General features: G+C 42.8%; 1 protein-coding gene across 7 annotated transcripts in view; it reads right to left on the reverse strand.

Moving 5' to 3' along the window:
* The window catches only part of PPP1R12B (protein phosphatase 1 regulatory subunit 12B), a 127,317-nt gene that overhangs the window by 60,569 nt on the left and 48,624 nt on the right, over positions 1 to 18,124 (reverse strand). For 4 of the 7 annotated variants that reach the window (XM_074893987.1, XM_074893988.1, XM_074893986.1 and 1 more), the window contains exons 9-14: positions 14,667 to 14,776; positions 11,247 to 11,441; positions 10,369 to 10,451; positions 8,537 to 8,662; positions 3,121 to 3,306; positions 2,378 to 2,563 (exon numbers count right to left, since the gene is read on the reverse strand). In XM_074893987.1, coding sequence (XP_074750088.1) covers positions 2,378 to 2,563; positions 3,121 to 3,306; positions 8,537 to 8,662; positions 10,369 to 10,451; positions 11,247 to 11,441; positions 14,667 to 14,776 — 886 coding nt within the window. The remainder of the gene's footprint in view (positions 1 to 2,377; positions 2,564 to 3,120; positions 3,307 to 8,536; positions 8,663 to 10,368; positions 10,452 to 11,246; positions 11,442 to 14,666; positions 14,777 to 18,124) is intronic. The other 3 variants (XM_074893991.1, XM_074893990.1, XM_074893992.1) reach the window with 2 other exon arrangements.

Below are 18,124 nucleotides of genomic sequence, written 5' to 3' on the forward strand. Positions count from 1 at the left end.
CCAGGGTGAGGCTTTTTGGCCACCAAAGGATGTGAAACAGCACTCCAGAGCACTTCACTAGTCATTCCTCCCCAGACCTAGCAGTCTGTTCTGCTTTAAACTTTTGGCTTCACGCAGATAATTTAAGGCCACAAGTTAGGAGACATCCCTGTGATCTAATATTAGATGATAAGCTTGTTTATGTTTTTGTTGCTAAGAGAAAGCTGGAGCTTTGGAAACACTGAAGCAGACCAAATGCTACTGCAACAGCTGCCGGTGGGAACTGAAATCCATATAGTGCTTCCCTGACAACTGTTTGCCATTTTCCTTTTTTATTTTATTTTGCTGGAATTGGTCTCCTTCCAAAATAAGCTTTTCCCATTTCGGTGACCCCTCCTGTTTCTCTAGGTCCAGGTTTCCAAGTTCAAAACGTGCAGGCAGTTCCCCAGTTAGTATATCCTGCTGTTAGAACATACATTCATAAGTAAGGTTTCCTCCACCCACAAGCACAATGCATCATTGCTGTGCTTTTTTTTCCTCTCAGTAGTTTCAAAGCATCAATTAAAGGTGGGAGGAATTTTCTGGTGTTTCTCTTTACATCGCCATAATTCATAGGAGATGGTTCTCTAATAAAAATGCAGGAGATGAACAGACCTATATTATTTATAGAAACTCATTTGGTAATAAATGCCAATGCAGTAATATTAATAGATGCTCTTTTAGATAGGGGATCTACGAGTACTATCACAATCAAGTTCCCTGTCTGCAGACAGTGCCAGAAGTCTGGTGGGTTTTGTGGAGCCCACTTCTCCAGGGAAAAATCTAAAACTTCTGCAACTTGATTCTGAGCTTGCCAAAAACGGAGATACTGTTGTGAAACTGAAGTGTGAACTGAAAGCACAATACTCACTCTGTCCTCTTTTGCACAATCTCACTTTGCACCGGGAGTATCTTTTGGCAGCTCATCTCAATTCAATTGCAAGTGACACCAAGCCAACTGACCCCAGCAAAATGACAAGGAGCATACAGAGGCACTCCTAATATTAAACTAAGTGTTCTTACAAAGATACTCTGCAGTAGCTATTTCAGATTACGTCCCTGCGTCCTGCATACAGCGTTGATGGATGTGGCTCATCCAGAATGCTTACAACACCTTCAAAGCACTCCCTGTGCTAGCTCTGGAAAAAAAGCAAGCAGCCCAAATAGCATTAAAAGTTTGAGTATTTTTCTGACTAGCACAGACCACCTTCCTTCTTGGATCATCTGCAGCTGAAGCAAAGAAGCCTGCAGCAAGCACACCCTCCCTCTGTGGGAGAGGTCACGTGGCTGGTGGCAGATTACATGGCACTGCTGAGCTCTACCACCTTTACCTTTGCAAGCTGATAATTTCCATTATTGCTTTCCACATCCTTTGGCTTCAGGCCATTTAAGATATGTCAGAGTACCATCTTCACTCAGGAAGGTCTGTATTTTAAGGAGTTACTATTTTAGTTTGGAAGATTCTAATTATTGAAAACACTCCATGAACTGGTTGCTAGTTAGAAATACACAGTTCACTGCTGCATTTTATTTATTACCATTTACTTTCATTGATGCCATCAGAAGGTTCTGCAAAAGTTAACCTGTTTGCAGAAATAAATACGGGTCATTTGATATTTTGTACTTAAAAGCACACATGAAAAGGGCACTGGCTACCCCAGGTTTTTGTTTCCCCAGTCTTAAAACAACATCATATGATAAGAAAGAGATACCACCAGCTAGATTCAGAGTAATTCACAATGCTGCTACTGCTGGAACAGCCTCAGCTGCACATGGCAGACTTCTACCTCTGTGCTAAGTCTTCCTTTACAGTCAATCAAAAGAAATGCACGCTGCTGGAGCACAGTCCACCTCCTCCTGTATCGCACGTCTACAAGCTCCAGGAATGTTTCTTTTCCCCCACTAACTGCAGAGGGAATCCAGGGGACTTGTGCAGCAGAGATGTCTCCATCAGGGAACATGTAAAATTAGCTGAGCAGAATCAGAGGGATGGATTTTATCCAAATGTGTCTCAGTCCAACACTCTTTTTAGGATGGGATTCACGTTACAGAACCTACAGCAAGCAACTACCAGGCTGTCTGTCCCTCTAATCAGAGGCCTTAGCGATTGGGATTAGCAGCTGAGATGACTACTGAAGAAAAAGGCTGAGATGCTGAAAAGACAAGTAGAAAATTATGAAACTAAATTTAACCTACAAGGCAGTGACGACTCAGTTCCAAACCTTAAGATGGAGCAAGGGGCAGCAGCCTGTAACTCCACATAGCACCTAAGAAACAGTTCTTGCAGCCCCACCATCACCACCACGTGAGACCTGATCACAGAGGAGGACCGACACACACCGGCACTCTGCTCACTGACCTTCTGCGCTCCCTGGCTTCCTCAGCTGAGAAGTCCTTTCCTGTAGTTGAGGCAGCACCAGCATTCGCAATACCATTAGCAGAGCCGAGTATAGCACGATTTGTGATTACACCTAGGGGGGTGCTAGCAGAGATGCCCTCTGTATTTTTCTCTACAGCAGAATCAGTTTGTTGCCTGAAAGGGGCTCTGAAATAGAGAAGACATAATGGAAAGCAAAGCAAGTGAACTCAACTGCTGACCAAGACCAGCCACCTCGAGGGAGCATTGACAGTTCATTCTCCTTGTTCTAGACTCATGGTTTTGTAGAGAACAGCACACATTAAAATGAGTTTTTAAAAATTTGTAGAAGAATAAGCAGGAGGAATTCATAGTCTTCACATCCCTGTTTGTAGCAAAAATGATTAGAAAGTGTACCTGGTGAATAAGCAGAAGGAACGAACTCCAAGAGCTTGTACACTGAACGCCCAAGAGCAGACTGAGCAACACATTGTGTCTCTAACAGGGAAGCAAGAGGGCACCATCGACCACTCCAGTGGGTGAAGACCTAAGGTCATATACGGGCTGTTAATTGCCTGCTGGTGCATAGGCACTACCGAAACTGTCCAACATAACTGTTCTGGGATTTCTTATCAGCACTTCCCGTGTGGAAGCACACTTCCAAATCCATAATCCAACTCCAGAACTCAGAACTTCCAACCCAAATGGTGATTTTCTGCAGTGTTATCTCAGCTGTGAGCCGTTACCTGGTATACTGGCGGGCTGATGCAGTAGTGTTCGCACCGAGAGATGTGGGACAGGAAGAGACAGGTTGCCACGGGGTGCCCAGTGAGGTAGATGAACCAATGGTAGTGGGTGAGGTAGCTAGAGATGTATTGCGACTGGCTGAAATGTAGGGACTGCTGAGGTCACTACTTCTACCAAATGAAGCACTGTAAAACATCAAAATCACGTCCTTCAGAGCACAGTAAATATTCAACAGAACATCACCACAGCTGGGCTCTCAGCTGGAAAGGGAGCAAGTATCACATCTTAGCAAAACGTAGGCAAGGAGATTAGAGCACACCGGAGTTGCTGCGGGTTGCTCACGCAGGCTAGCGCTAGCAGCATCCCTCTAAGCTAAGCCCAGCTGAGTTTCAGTGAGAGAATAACGGCGTGGAGGTGAATCAGTGAAGATCAGGGAAGGGAAAAACTCTACCGCAGTGGAAGCGGCGCACACAAAGCACCCCTGTGTACTGGGGAAAGGAGAAACAATGAGCAAGGATGAGGTTGCTTAAAGCAGGGAAGGAGAGTGTGACATAAGCAGGTCTGGCTGCATCACCTCCTAAGGACTTCCAGTTTTAAGAACTTGTTTTCAGTGGCTTAAAGCTTTGGCAAAGATGATCAGTTCAGGCTTTAATTTTCTTTAAAGCATGTTTGGCACAAACTCTGTATTTCTGGAAAATAGCCAGCAAAACTGTCCAAAAAAATATTCAAGAACGACCAAGGGAAATACATGTTTTGCCAGTTTAAAACAAAAATCATTACTACTGAAAAGCTGTAGGTGTTTAAGTGCTCATACTTTGGAAAAGAGACAGAAGAAAAGAAGGGCTCTCAAACAAGGATGTATGCTTTCGCTTTTTCAGAGAAAATCCACCCTAAGTGGGAGAAGTTGCACATGTCTAAAAACAGCCTTGATGAAATCTGGCGAAATCTCCTTACTGCATTTGCCAGAGCCCCATATAAAGGCTGCTCGTTGTCTGCACAGAGCAAACAAGCATGCATGCATGATCTAGGGCCTTGCCACGCCTTTCCCAGCGACTGGTATTCCTGGTTGCTACTGGTCAGACCGGGCTGTCTGCAGGATCAAAGTCTAGGAAGGCTGGAAGGCTGCCTCTCACCTCCTGCATCCTAATGACTCCCATGCCAGTGCACATGGAGGAAAGTGGTTGCACCAGAAATAAAGGCTGACCTAGAGGAAAAGCAGACGGGACAAAGAGCTGCAGGTTTATGGGAAAGCCAGGGACAACGGACTGGAACTGGAAGTCAACACCAGAGCAAGACTCAGAGAGAGCAGCCCGAGGCCGAAATAAAACTTGAAAGGGGCAGGACAACAGCCAAGGGCAGGAGGTCGGAAGAAGGATCCAGTCCAATTCACTTAGGCACCCAATTTACAAATCAGTTTTACGTGCCAAGGCCCCCAGCCAGCCCAGGACAAGCAGCTGGTCCCTAGACAGCCAAAGGAGAGAACGGGGCATCCTGGAAGACCTCCATGGGGAGGAACCTTACATTTGGGCTCTTCAGTTGATGGCTGCTTGCCATATCCAGGTCACAAAGGAACAAGCAAGTTATTGTCACCAGGTAGCAACCTCCACCCTAAACAGAGCTTCCTCTGCAAAGCTGGCCCCTGCCTGGAGCACGGGGGAGCAGGAAGTCCTGTTGGAAGCAAGTGCCTCCCTTCTTGGCTCTCTGCAGCAGAGGAAAAGGCCAAGCCCTGGAGATGGGCTGGGAGGAGGGTGCGAGCAGGGAGCTAAGCCTGGCTGGCGTGGGCGTGCAGAGCAAGCAGCCGTGAAATTGCAGAAGTGAATGTACTGAGGAGATGATGGTAGTGGAGCGTGCACCGGGGGAAGGAACAAGAGGAGCGGCAGGGGAAAAGGTGGTGGCAACCCTGGGGAGAGCAGGGTTGATGTGGCACCATCCTAGGAGAGCCCAAGGCAGAGAGGGTGGGGGACAAGGGGTGGCTGCAAAAAAGAGAAGGAACTTGGTCAGGGAGGGAGAACACAGGAGGGTTATTAAGTAAGACCTGACAAGGACTGTCCTTCAGAAGGGAAAGGTAATGGGTGAAAAGGGGAGACAAGAGGATGGGAGCAGCATCAGGTACCTGGGAGAGCAGAGATGTGGGGGAGCTGATAGGGGAAGGAGGAGGAGGAATGGAGGAAGAGAACATGGTGATGGTGTTGTGCCAACTCCTACATGCACATGCCCCGGGTTGGAGAAATGTGGTGCTGGGGCATCACACACGCACTCCTGCTCACAAGAAGGGAGCCAAGGCATTGCCAGCTCTACAGGAATTCACCTCCCCACCCTGTCACCTTGCATGGGTGGCATGGCACAGTCTGAGGAGGCCTCTAAGGCAATTATTCAATTGTTCACATTTGATCTGAACAGGACCAGAAATTGCAAGAAAAAGATTAGTTGGGGAATCTTGTTAATTAACAGCTGTGTTCATATGAATCTGTAAAAGGGAGGATTATGAATTTATGCTAAAGAATTCAACATTAGAAAGAAACAAAAGGCACTGACATACTGCTACTCGTTCTCTAACATAATCACCATAACATAACCATCAGGGAACGAGCAATGACATGGAAAGCAACTTTTCAAATCAACAAAAAGAAATACTTCTGAAAACAGCTAAGGCAAGTAGAATTCAAAATCTTAAAAACGTTCAAGGCCTTTAAAAGCTTCCACACATGCTAATAAAAAAGGTTTGTACAAAACACGTAACTATTTTTTTTTTTAAACACACTGCCATAGGGTATTGCAGAGATCAAAACAGGATTTGCTTATGGAAGTTGGCCACAGTGATGGCTATTAAGAACAATGATTAAGTATAACTCCTGGCTCCTAAATTCATGATTGCTGGAAGCAAAGAGAGTGTGGGAGGTAGAAGACTGCTCTTAAGCTATCCTAGCTGTGGCAACTTGTCCTTCAAAACCAGTTGCTGTCAGAAACAGTCTGGACTGCATGGACTGTTGGCCTGACTCACTGTGATGGTTTTTAGGTGAACAAAACCTGTAAGAAGGCACATATGCCAATATGGGAAATGAACTGTGTGAAAAAGTGATTTCATTCTGGTGTGTGTGATCCCCTCCCGTGAGGCATCACTTATTGCTGATGTCAAAGGAAGGATCTGAATTTATTCAATATGCTATGCCAGTTTTCCTCCAAATCCTTTAATATACAGGCAAAGTGAACTGGCTGTTTGAAGGCCAATATGCACCAAAATGGAGAACAGGCTGTCAGAACAGGGTTCAGTGAATTTTTGAGCTAGTGGTACACCCATAGAGAAAGCAGAATGAATGACAGTCACCACCATTACAGAGAGAGCTTTAACATTTGCTTCAACTAAAGGTGAAGAACGTTTGCAACATTGCTGCAAGTTATTTAGTGCCTTTTTAGAAGAAAAGCCATTTTCAACATCTTAAGATGATCTCTTGCTGCTGTGTACTCCTTGTTTGGGGGTCATATAAAGCACTTCTAGAACATAACTAGAACTTAACTAATCTCCATAACATCTCTTTATGGAGATTAGTTAAATGCTGAGGTAAAGGGGAAATGCAGATGTACAGAAGTCATCCTCTCAGTAACATCCAAGTATGTCAAGTTCACTTCAATTCTTCCTCTCTCAGAACGAGCTTTTATCTTTTGGAGTTGTGTTCAGAGTTTCATTAAAACTTGGAAATGACAAAGAGCTTATTATTGACAGGCAACCAGGTTCCCTTCCTCATCTTAGAGGTTTGATGCACAAGGCTGGAAAAATCAGAGGTTCAATATGATTATATTTAATTTCTCTGTCTTCTCCTATAGAAAGCCATGAGATAGAGGTCAAATTGATCACGATTTTACTGTTTGTACATAAAATGCAAAACCATTGATCTCTCTATGAAAAGTACACTTTATTTCTACCTGGCAAAGCTATTCTCTGTAATTGCTTGTAAACCAACACTCTCCTACGAAAGGCCAGAATTCAGCCTTTGTGACAAAAAATAGGTGTTAGTGAAATACTACTGCCAGCCAAAACCTTCACTCATCTCTGTATAGTTTAACCAAGGAAATACAGTACAACTATGTGAATGTAATACTAAATCTGGTTCTGGATTAGCTGAGATAACCAGGCAATGTTTGTAAAACTTCAGCGGACAGCCATGAGAGTGACTGGACTGTCTCTCAGACTAGGGAACAGTAAGGCACGCCAGCTGCAAGAGGCAACATTTTTCCAATGTAATCAGCTGTGGCTCGTCGGACTGCCTTTGGAGAGAGACAAGCTACGGAGGTTGGCCTGTCATCATGTCCCAGGATAGATGTGAAGTCACTGGAATGGATCAGCAGCCCAGGAGTAGTCTACTGCTTGAAGTGGCTGTTTCACCTTTTGTGGAAATGGGTCTGGATGTGCTCAGCAATTGGACAGACACATCCTCGAGCACAACTTACCTCTACCGACAAAACTACTACAGCACAAAAAATCCACCTCTTCCCGAATATCTCAAGCAATTGTTCCATCTTCAGGACAGTTTAGTTCAGGGTCTAGAATTTGCTGAAACACAATCTAAAACCTTGAAATATTTCTGCCTTTTTCCTTAAGTACAGATCAAATGGCGTTGCAGCGTGACATGTTTATACACGCATGTTTCTCACAACTGAGATGAAAACTCAGTAATGTATTATTTGCCTTAACAGAGCAGGGCATTCATTCCCCTCATTCAGAGACAGCCATTATCTGGTACTTCAAGGAAACTGAACCTCTGCCTTCCAAAGGGGTAAAAGATACTGCCAATTAAAAAAGTTATGCGCAGGATTGCTTTCCTTACTCCGCTTGGATAGTTTACCAACAATCAGCCTCTACAATTTCATACACACTGTGAAGCAGAAGCAGCTTCCTCACTGCCACAAGAAAACAGCTGGAGACAGTCTCACTCCTTAGCAAGTGCTGTAAGTCATGCACAAAACCACTGCCACTTTTCTGATAATGATGCCATAAACAGGGACTAATATAAACCAAAATTAGAGATAAGCTACAACTTACCTGTCAATAGCTATCTGAACAGTGCTTTCAGACTGTAATTACTTTATTCTTTTTTTATGATCAATTTTGGGTTTATTATCTTACCATAATACTAGCATAAAACTGGGAAATCACTTAGCATTTGAATTATATGAACAAAAATATTTAAATTTAGTTCAGCAATTTACAAATCAACAAAAATGATGGCCTTTAAAAATACTACTTAGCATGACAAATGTCAGCAAGTCTTAATGTTGATTTCCTGCTCTCAGCAGAAGAGGGTCCCAAGGCCAGTTACAGTGATGCAGTAAGCAGCAAGCAGGAGGCTGAAGTCTGGGAGGCATGTTAAGAGTAGAACTGACTGCCTGGGAATCCACATAAGACAGAACTGGACATACCTTTTCAAGTAGGTAGATACGTAGGTAGTAGGTGCACCAGAATGGGGAGCTTCGCTTCCCTTTGACTCATCCCTCCACGGCTGCCGGGTGTAAGAGCCGCTGCGCACTAGGTTAACAGCTGATTCTCTGATCCAGGAGAGAGCACAAGGTTTGTTTAGAAAAACTTCTGGAGTCTGCTTTTGCCTCCTTTACAGTTTCACAACACAAATCCTTCCCTTACACCTATGTGCATCGCTGTTCACACGTGACAACTCACTGAAACACAACTCTTCTGGCCTTAACATCACTTTGTTCCTGCCAGCTGTATTACTTAAGAATCACCAGATGATGTAACGTTTTGCATAAAGAGGAACAAGATCCTTTTTAGTCAGAAAAGTTGCAATTGAAATTTAGATTGCCCATACAAGTAATTTAACACATTAAATAATGTCATCTGATAGTCTCTCTGCCATCTTGTATCAAACAACGTTGCATAAATGGACAGATATTGCAGCTACAGGGGAAGTTTTTATCCCCTGACGTATCCAGGCAGTGACTGTAAAGCAATTCAGTATGGCAAATACTTTGCTATATTTAGCAGCAGAAAACAACAAACTATTTGGCAATATCTAAAACTACTTGACAAGTTATCAATAAAATACTAGTAGTCCTATTTATCATCGTTATCTGAAATCAGGGCTCCTTTTCCCAATAGCCACTTCAGCAGTGTGTCCTATTCTTTTCGGGTCTTGGACAGGACCTCGAGCTTGTAATGCGACACAAATCCATTCACTCGTCAGCCTGCAATTATTTTTCATTTTTCAATTGCCGTGTCCATGCTGATGCCCTTTCAGACACCTGTGGGTTCCATGAAGTGAAACTCAGCTGTTTTGAAAGGAAAGAATACTGGGAAAAATCTGTACTACACAGTACGTCTGGGCACCATCTGTTCATGCAGGCCAATTCTCCTCATTCCCTACTCTACCGAGCAAAGGACACTTATCAGCAGTCAGCTGGATATGCCACTCAATATGAGCCACTGCCAAAACTGCTCAAGCTTATCAGCAGACACAAATTATCTGCTAAACTCCAAATCACAGTGAGTGGCTGAGATTAAGCAAGAACGCAGCAGGGAGGTTCCAGCAAAAGATCAGCGAAGAGTCTCAAACTGTGCTGAAATTCTCTCAGGCTGGTCATCTGCCACGACTTCTTCACAACAATTACAGTTCACAGCGACTTCTCTATATGTGCCTTTCTGCCAGGATTGTGGAATTGGCTGGAAACGAGGCTAAGCTCAAATTTTACTCCTTCTAGCACAAAGTGTGAAGAACCTGTTTGTAGAGGTTAGCTCCTCAAATATAACTGGAGAGACTAGATATTTATCCCATTTATACTGTGGTTCTGTCCAGGGGCAACTACACACATTCACCATAAAAAACAACCCCTGCAGTGGAAGCGGTTCCATACATGAGAGAGTTCACAAACTCACGTGAATCAAAAAATGACAGATGTGAACAAATGGACTGAAGGTGATTATTGACCAAGTGACAGAAGTACAAGTGTAGGTGCCAGCTACAGAATGAGGCACTTGTACATAAAAGGAGAACGTATGCATAAATCTAGTTTCCTGGATAGGGACTATATATGTATGAATACAGGGGTGGAGAAACCAGCCTGTTGCTGTGCTCACCTGAATGAAAATAACATACCAGAAACTCTTATAGATCACATAGCTCTTGATACTGTGAATTCCTGTGTACTTGGGACTGCTGAGAAAATACATGAATACAGAAAAAAGGTGTTCTGGAAGAACTATCGACAGGACAGAAGTTGAGCATTAAGCTCAGGCTCACCTGTTTTCTTTTTCTTCTATATCGCTTGTACTGCTTAGTCTTCTTGGGGCTATTGTGGCAAGATAGCTCTTGTTGTCTTTATCCTGGTGAAGCAAAAGAAGTACTTAAACTGCACATCTGTTACACTTCCAGCACGTTCAGTGACAACTAAATTCAAATTTCTTCAACTAAGAAGGCATTTTCCTGTCTAAGGACAACTGGTTTAAGGCATGCTCTTGCATACCACAGCATAAAAGTATCAGTTCTGAAAATGATTTCCTGAAGAGCACACTAGTGAATAAAAGCAGCTTCTAATCAGAGAAACACAGAATCATAGAATGGTTTGGGTTGGAAGGGACCTTTAAAGCTCATCTAGTCCAATCCCCCTGCAACAAGCATGGACATCTTCAACGAGATCATGTTGCTCAGAGCCCCGTCCAACCTGACCGTGAATGTTTCCAGGGATGGGGCATCTACCCATGGACAGCAAAGTCACAGCTAGTGAATATGTAGGATGGGATTCACCAAGACAGCTGGTATAAGAGGAATCCATACAGATGACAGTGAAGGAGAATTTCCACTGCAGGTATGTGCTGCTGTCTGGATTAGATATTTTCTGGTAAAGAACAGGCCATGCCAGATCGACAGCCCTTGTTCACTGGCAACCCACTGCAAACTGAGCAGGAATTAGGTCAAAGGGGCACTGAACTCCAGTTCTGCAAGAACAACTGATAGGATAGGATTCATTTTCAAAAGAAAAAAAAGAAAGAAAGTGATCCAAGTTTGTTATGCCTACAAACCCCAGCAATAACTCAAAATGAAAGGGAAAGGGTCTTAAACCTCTGAGGTAAAGTCTGCTCAACTGGGATGCACTAAAGCATCTTTGCTGAAAGCCAAACCTTTTCTTTGTTGTCTAACAATGCAGATATCCGAGGACTTGACGAAGAACGGTAGATAGAAGTCTTATCTCTCTGCGCCTCATGAGTAGCAGCAACTTCACTCAACATGTTGTGACTGCCAGTCTTCCGTAGTCCCAGCCGCCACGATGAAGGTGACTCATCCTTCTGCTCGTCTGACTTGCTGAGCCAACTGAACTGTAGAGGAGAAAAAGGGACATTTGGAAGAAGAGCACTGCAAGGCACAATAATTTCTGAAAGCATTTCAATAAGCCCCAGTTTTTGCTGGGCTACACTTGTAAACGTAAGATGGAGTGACTTTGATTTAACGTAAGATGGAATGACTTTGATTTCCTGCTTAGCTTTTATTACAGGACATAGCGGAAGGTGAACTCACAGGGGCACAAACTGCTGTAGTGCCCTCATCCCCAAGGATGAAAGAAACCTTCTGTCATTGTGCAGCTCCCTTTGCCTACACAATGCCCTCCTCCAGCTTTGCAGAAAGACTATAAGGAACAATCAAGCTTTTATTAGCACCTGTTTAGGAAGGGGGAATTATTCAGTCAAGGCAGAAAACCAAAAAGAGTAATCAACTCTTTTGGGACTAGCTGCAAATAAAACCCTTACACAAATCAAACTGGAGAGAGTCCAGGAGAAGCCATTAAGATCAGGGATCTAGAGCCCACAGGATGTAAAGGGAGAGACTGAGGCTTGTTTAGCACGGAAAAGAGAAGGCAAAGAAAGGATTTAATTGCTGTACTGCTTGGGGGGTGGGGTTTGCAGAGGATATGGAACTCGACTTCTCAACAGTCTATAGTGAAAGGAGAAGGAAAAACAGACAAGTTCCAACATAGGAAATCCCAACTGACATAAAGGAAGACATACCTCCTGGTAGGAGCACTGCTGCACTGGGACAGGGAGCTCAACAGTGGGGCATCTCCATCCTCAGAGACTTTTTTAATACCCAGCTGAGCTCAGGTAGTTCAAAGCAACATGACACTGGCTTGAAGTTGGCCTTGCTTCAAGCAAGAGGTTGGACTACAGGCTTGTAGAGGCCCACTCTAGTTTAAACCTTTCTATGGTCAGGTAACTGCATATTCTATACATACTACAGAATGGACCTTTATGTTTTTTGTTACATGAGGCACTTCTGACAAGCATATATTATTCCTCAAATATATAACTGCTTAAATGTACAACTTTAGTTATATTTATATCAAGTCTTACAAAAAGATGCCTACTGCCATTCAAGAATGGAGCCTGGGCACTGCAAGACATACTTCTACAAAGACAGGGCCTCAAACACCAAGTTGTATAGGAAATAAAGCAAACAAAATATTAGGAATTACTGGAAAAGAATAGAATATGAAATACCACATCCTTATGCCTCTGTGTTACTGCAGGGTAAAAATCAAATCTTTGTTATCATGCACAGCTTGGCTCCACAGCTCAAAAGCAGTAAGAAAGGGAAGAGACTCAAAGAAAGGCAGCAAGAGTGAGTAGAGCAAAAGAGCTTTTGTATGAGGAGTTATTCAGTGTATCAGGAGTTTCCAGGCTGAGATACGACCAAGGTACACAAAAGCCTCAGTGGCACATAGAAGGGTGAGTAAGGATCAGTTATTTCTTGTTCCTTCCCATGAAGGAACTGGAGGCAACAAAGAAAACCAGTGTGTGGCAGCTTAATAAAACAGGTGCAGGAGGCTCTGTACAATATGTAATTAAGCTGAAAAACCCTTTGCCATTGGACATTATAGGATCCCAAACATCATGGGCACTTGAAAAGTGACTGCATAAATTCATAGAGGAAAAGTCCAACGGGGGTTACTGAACACAAAAAATACCACAGGTTCAGCAAGTCCCTGAAATGCAAATTGCTAGAAGGTGGGAGAGAAGTCCAGCTAGATTCTGTCTTCTCTAGCATCATTTGATGGTCAATGTCAAGGGCAGGATACTGGGGTAGACAAGGCTTTTGGCCAAAGCTGATATAAGCACTGTTATTCCATATTCTACATAACACAAAACATCTGACATTATCCAGAATAAATGAAGCTACTGGGGAGCTCTGCCCTCAAACTCACTGACTCAAGACTGCAAAGATAAAATTATCACTGCAGTATTTTAGCAATGTTTCTTAGCTAATGTTATTTTAATGCAGATGCACAGAGTTAATCTGTACTCCACTAATTCTAGCACTTCCAGTCTACTGAGCTACACAGCTCTAACGCTTTAATGTAGTTTTGACACTTTCCTCAGAAAAAGCTCAAAACCTCAGTAAAAGCTGCCTTCCGTAATTTCTGAACAACATAGGAACAGCACATATTAATAACTCCACAAATGGAGGGCAACACAAGCACTCACGTTTTCCCCATATAAAACCCAATCTGACAAAGAGTTACAGAAGAATCAACCATGTAAGAGAAGGTAAAGTAGCTGATCTTAAGTCATCGAGGTCTAATGACTGCTTTGCACACAGGTCCACTTCTATACCTTAACAGCCTTATTCTGGTTTAAACAGCTCAGATGAGTGAGAACCATACTCTGCAGCAAGGAAAAGGTTAACTGACATGCTCACACTTCCCAGTATCTTTCTACCTTTAATACTTCCTCTGCTAAGTCAGAGTTGAACAATTCCCAGAGGAGCTCTGCTTCATTTGATCTGGACAAGAAGTTAGACTTAGTAGCATGTCAAGAATAAAAAATAGCAGCTAAAGAAAGAAACATTTTCCCTCTAACATGTACCTAGTGCTTCAGACTCTGGCAAGGTGCCTGCATTGTATAGCTGTTCTCCATATTCTGGTGCAAAAAGAAACCAGAAGCGTAAATCCTCAGCAGAACACAGAGTCTCGTGGTGCCATCTAGCTGAGTGACGTGAGAGCTGGAGAATTCAGATAAGATTTCAGTAACTCTTCTTCACCTTTAAAAAGCTTTCATAGCCTAGCTAGGAAAGCCAGTCAGATGCAAACTTTATCCTCTCTGCTCACTGGGCTGTAACATCATGGCACCGAATCAACCGAGTTTGGTAAGTCAGAGGCGCTTTAGATGATGATGCCAAATTCACTGCTGATACATCAGCAGGAACCATCTTTGGTGAAAGATCTCCTGCTGGTAAGAGATTGGTATCAGCTATCTCAGAAGCAACAGCGACACAAAGCGCTTGTGGTAAGCAGGGTTTCCCTTGTGAGCAGCGCAATTTGCTTCGGAAGGTAAGAGACTCAAGAGGAACCTTATCGTAGAAACATCCTCCTTTGTGCCAGTCCTGTACTGTTGTTAACAGCATCTTTATCAAAATTGCACACTATCATAGATTTCCTAAATTCAAGTCTTACAACTCCTCTGAAAATCAGTTTCAGAGCATCCATTTCCCAGTAAAACCTACTGCTCTTGAGCACTGTTGGAGTCCCCATTGATTCCAAATTCACTTACTCTTCTGGCAGATGCAGTGAAGGAGTTGGGCTCAGGTGGTGGTATTTGCTCAGTGGTGCTAGGCCTGGTTTCATGGCTGGAGTGGTTGGCAAAGGGCTCTTCCTTCCTTTCTACAATTTTAAACAAGAAGAGAAACCAAATGTTTCAGTATTGCACTTCCAAGGCCCTTCTTTACAAGCACAGTGTGCACTAAACTCAAGTTCAGCGTTGCTGTGACCTCAGTATGCCTTAGATCATAAAGATGATGCCAGTGCCAAGGCTAACCAGGGCTTTCTGCAAGGAGGCTTTCCACGTACTAAAAAATATGATGGCTACATTTGCCACGCAAAGCTTTTGAACTGTATCCCCACCGACAAGTAAAATCTTTGCAGAAAGCACCTTAAGGAGGACAAACAGATTTTTTTGTTTATTCACAGTTTTGTTTCCTCTCAGGGATTGTTCTTCCCTTGTAAAACTTGGGAAGAAAAGCAGAACATGCCATTCCTATGATAGTACATGAGTATGCATTATAGCACACGTCCCCGAGTGGGCCTGGTGGTGGATTTCATTGCACAGTTCTGCTGCACTTCCTTATGCTGGTGGTCTGGTCTTCTACAGCAAAATCCATTTTTCTACACGAAGCTAGGACTGATTCCCAACAAAAATCTTTATCAGGGCTCAAAGCAAGCTAAGCAAACCCTGTCAAAGCTCACAGCTGGCTCCCTGCTTGTTAGACAAGTGCAATCGTCCAGTATTAAAATTTTTTTTGTATCTATGCACCATGCTTGACATAAGAACATCCACCAGACCAGGGAGACAGTAAGCAGAAACTACATCTCAGGCAATAGGTTCAATTGACAGGAGTGCACAGGGCTTTAAGACAGACTATTTACCAAACACAGCCACATGCAACCTGTCTGAGAAATGATGTACCTACATCAACAAAACAATGTTTTCTTCTCACAGCTATGAGTGCCTCACACAATCATGGTTTTGAAAAAACAAAGTCATTTTAAGTGTAAGCACCAAAACAGTACTAGCAAATGAGGCATGTGCAGTGAATAAATATCTTCTATTACATATAAAAAAGCAGTTTGGTATGGAGCATCTGTGAGTGTGGCACCTTGGAGCACGAAGATCTATCTTTCTGAAACAATGTTCTCACTCCTAGAAAACAGGATTCAAAGGACACGGAAAACAGAAAAGAGAAGTCAAAAGAAACATTTAAAATTATTAACAAGCAGTAAGCAGGACTGACAGATCCAGAATTAGAGAGACAAAGATGCACCTCCCCTAGGAAGCTCTGCATGATAGCGAAGTCTCAGCTGCCCTTCCCTCTCTGTGTGGTGTCAGAACTTACATCAGTCATCTAAATAGAGTATTTCATTTCTTGAGCCTAACACTCAGATGCGCTGCACTTTCAAACAGCCCTTTTAGGAAGGGGCAGTAGGTTACCCATTTCTCCTTGCAGGCCTGGCTTGACATACAGCAGTCCACAGAAATGCACAGACAAAAAATTACATGCTTGCCATTCGCTGATTTCTTGAGACTGAAGCCTGTAAAACAGGGGAGAATTCTTGACATCGCAGGAAGGGGAGAACAGACCTGACCTGACAGCCAGCAGGCTTTACAGGCTGGGCTAGGTGGTGACTGGTAGCCTGTTCTGGAAGTTTATAGTACAGAGGTCAGCTTTTAAGGTCAAGCCTAATTACAAGGGCACAAGCTTAAGTGGTAATGACAGGTTGGAAAGAACTGTGAGCAATGTGACCAGAAGGACAGGCAAAAGTACCTTGTACCAGCAGCATGAGAGACTGCATGACCACAGGCATCATTGCCTTTATGGGAGGATCTCACATTTTATTTTACTAAAATTTCAGCAATAAACATTAGGAATTCCAATCAAGGGAAACCAGCAAGAATTAGTTCAGTCTCCCCAAAGCAAATCTGGTGAGACCAAAAATTTAGGTCTCTAATCTGGCATAAATACAATTTTTCTTAAGGGTCTTTGGTTGTTTTGTTGTTTGCTTGTTTTTTTTTAAAAAAACCCCAAACATTGAAAGCTTCCCTGGCCTGCTTTAATTCACAACAATTACGTATTGTAATAGTTACCAGCACAGATAATGACCAGATAATTTTATACTGATCTTTCTCTTGTTTACATAGAGCCCAATGCCAAATTGTTAATTGTCCTCAAGATGAATAAAATGGCATTAATGCACTTAGCTTCCTGTTGGAAGAACACAAATTTCTTCCAGACTGTAAGAAACATGGTACTCTCTGAAGCACTCCAGGAATTTCACTGCTCACCTCTTCAAATTTCTTCTCCTCCCACAGTCTCTGCAAATTCAACAAATTTATCGCAACCTGAGACCCTTCAAAACATACCTCAAAATAAACTGTATTATACTGCCAGCTTCTACTTTGTCCTGCCTTATGCTCAGTTGCCAAAGGAGTTAAAACTTCTTGGTTTAAAAGGATCACTCATAACAATATTCTGGCTTTTTTTTTCCTTCATGTGGACTTTGGATGTTTTAGACCAAGTCATCTTCTACCTGTCCAGCACTGTTCAGAATTACAAAGCTACGTGAATATTAAATCTCAGAAGGAAATGAAGAGGAATAAGGAAATAATTTCCATATTTTCAAAAACACGTCTACTGTTACCATTCAAGCATTTAAAATGTCTAGCAGATAATAAAGCATAATTGTTCTTAAGACCGCCTTTGACACTAGTAATACTGTGATATTTATAGTTTTCTATGAAAAGCTATTTTCATCCCTTTGGAGTCCTCCTGTAACATGTGGGCTGATGTTGTTATCTCGTGAATCTTGTTTTAAGAAGAGCACCAAATATGTGCACCCCATAGTGCACAACTGGCACCTAGGTCCACATCCAGCTGGACAAGTCCATGTTCATTTTATTAGAGATTTGAAAAGTTTACAAGGTAGGGTTTCAATTCTGATTGAAATTTCTCAGAGGAGCCAATAATCTCTCTGGGAAAGGAAAGCACAGGTAACAAAGCCTGATGCTTAATCATTACTTGAATGCTTTTTGTCTTTGATTTGTTTTAGCTTTAGCAGTCTGAAATAAATTAGTATAATGTGCTTTGCTCAGTGAATTAACTCAATAAAAAGACTCGCTCTGGCTGTACACAAAATTTAATGCCGAGTGATGTAGCACTTCCTTTCCTGAAGGATCTTATGCTGTTCCTGAATCAAACACCACGGCTCCACTTCTTACACACATCAGAGGTGTGTTGGTCAAGTTCCTGTCCTGTTTACAAGAATTGGCACACAGCTATACAGGGCTGCTCTCTAGTGAAACCCTGATTTATGGAGCAAATAAATGTGACTTCTACTGCACGCCTGTTTCTACCACTGACTTCTCCACTACATTTGCTTGATTTAAAAGCCAAAAGATTATTTCACCCTGTTACTGTCATACCCAAATAGCTTTTGTAACCACCAGCTCTTCAAAGA

This window comes from Strix uralensis, chromosome 24, assembly GCF_047716275.1.
Source record: "Strix uralensis isolate ZFMK-TIS-50842 chromosome 24, bStrUra1, whole genome shotgun sequence".
Lineage (NCBI taxonomy): Eukaryota > Metazoa > Chordata > Aves > Strigiformes > Strigidae > Strix > Strix uralensis.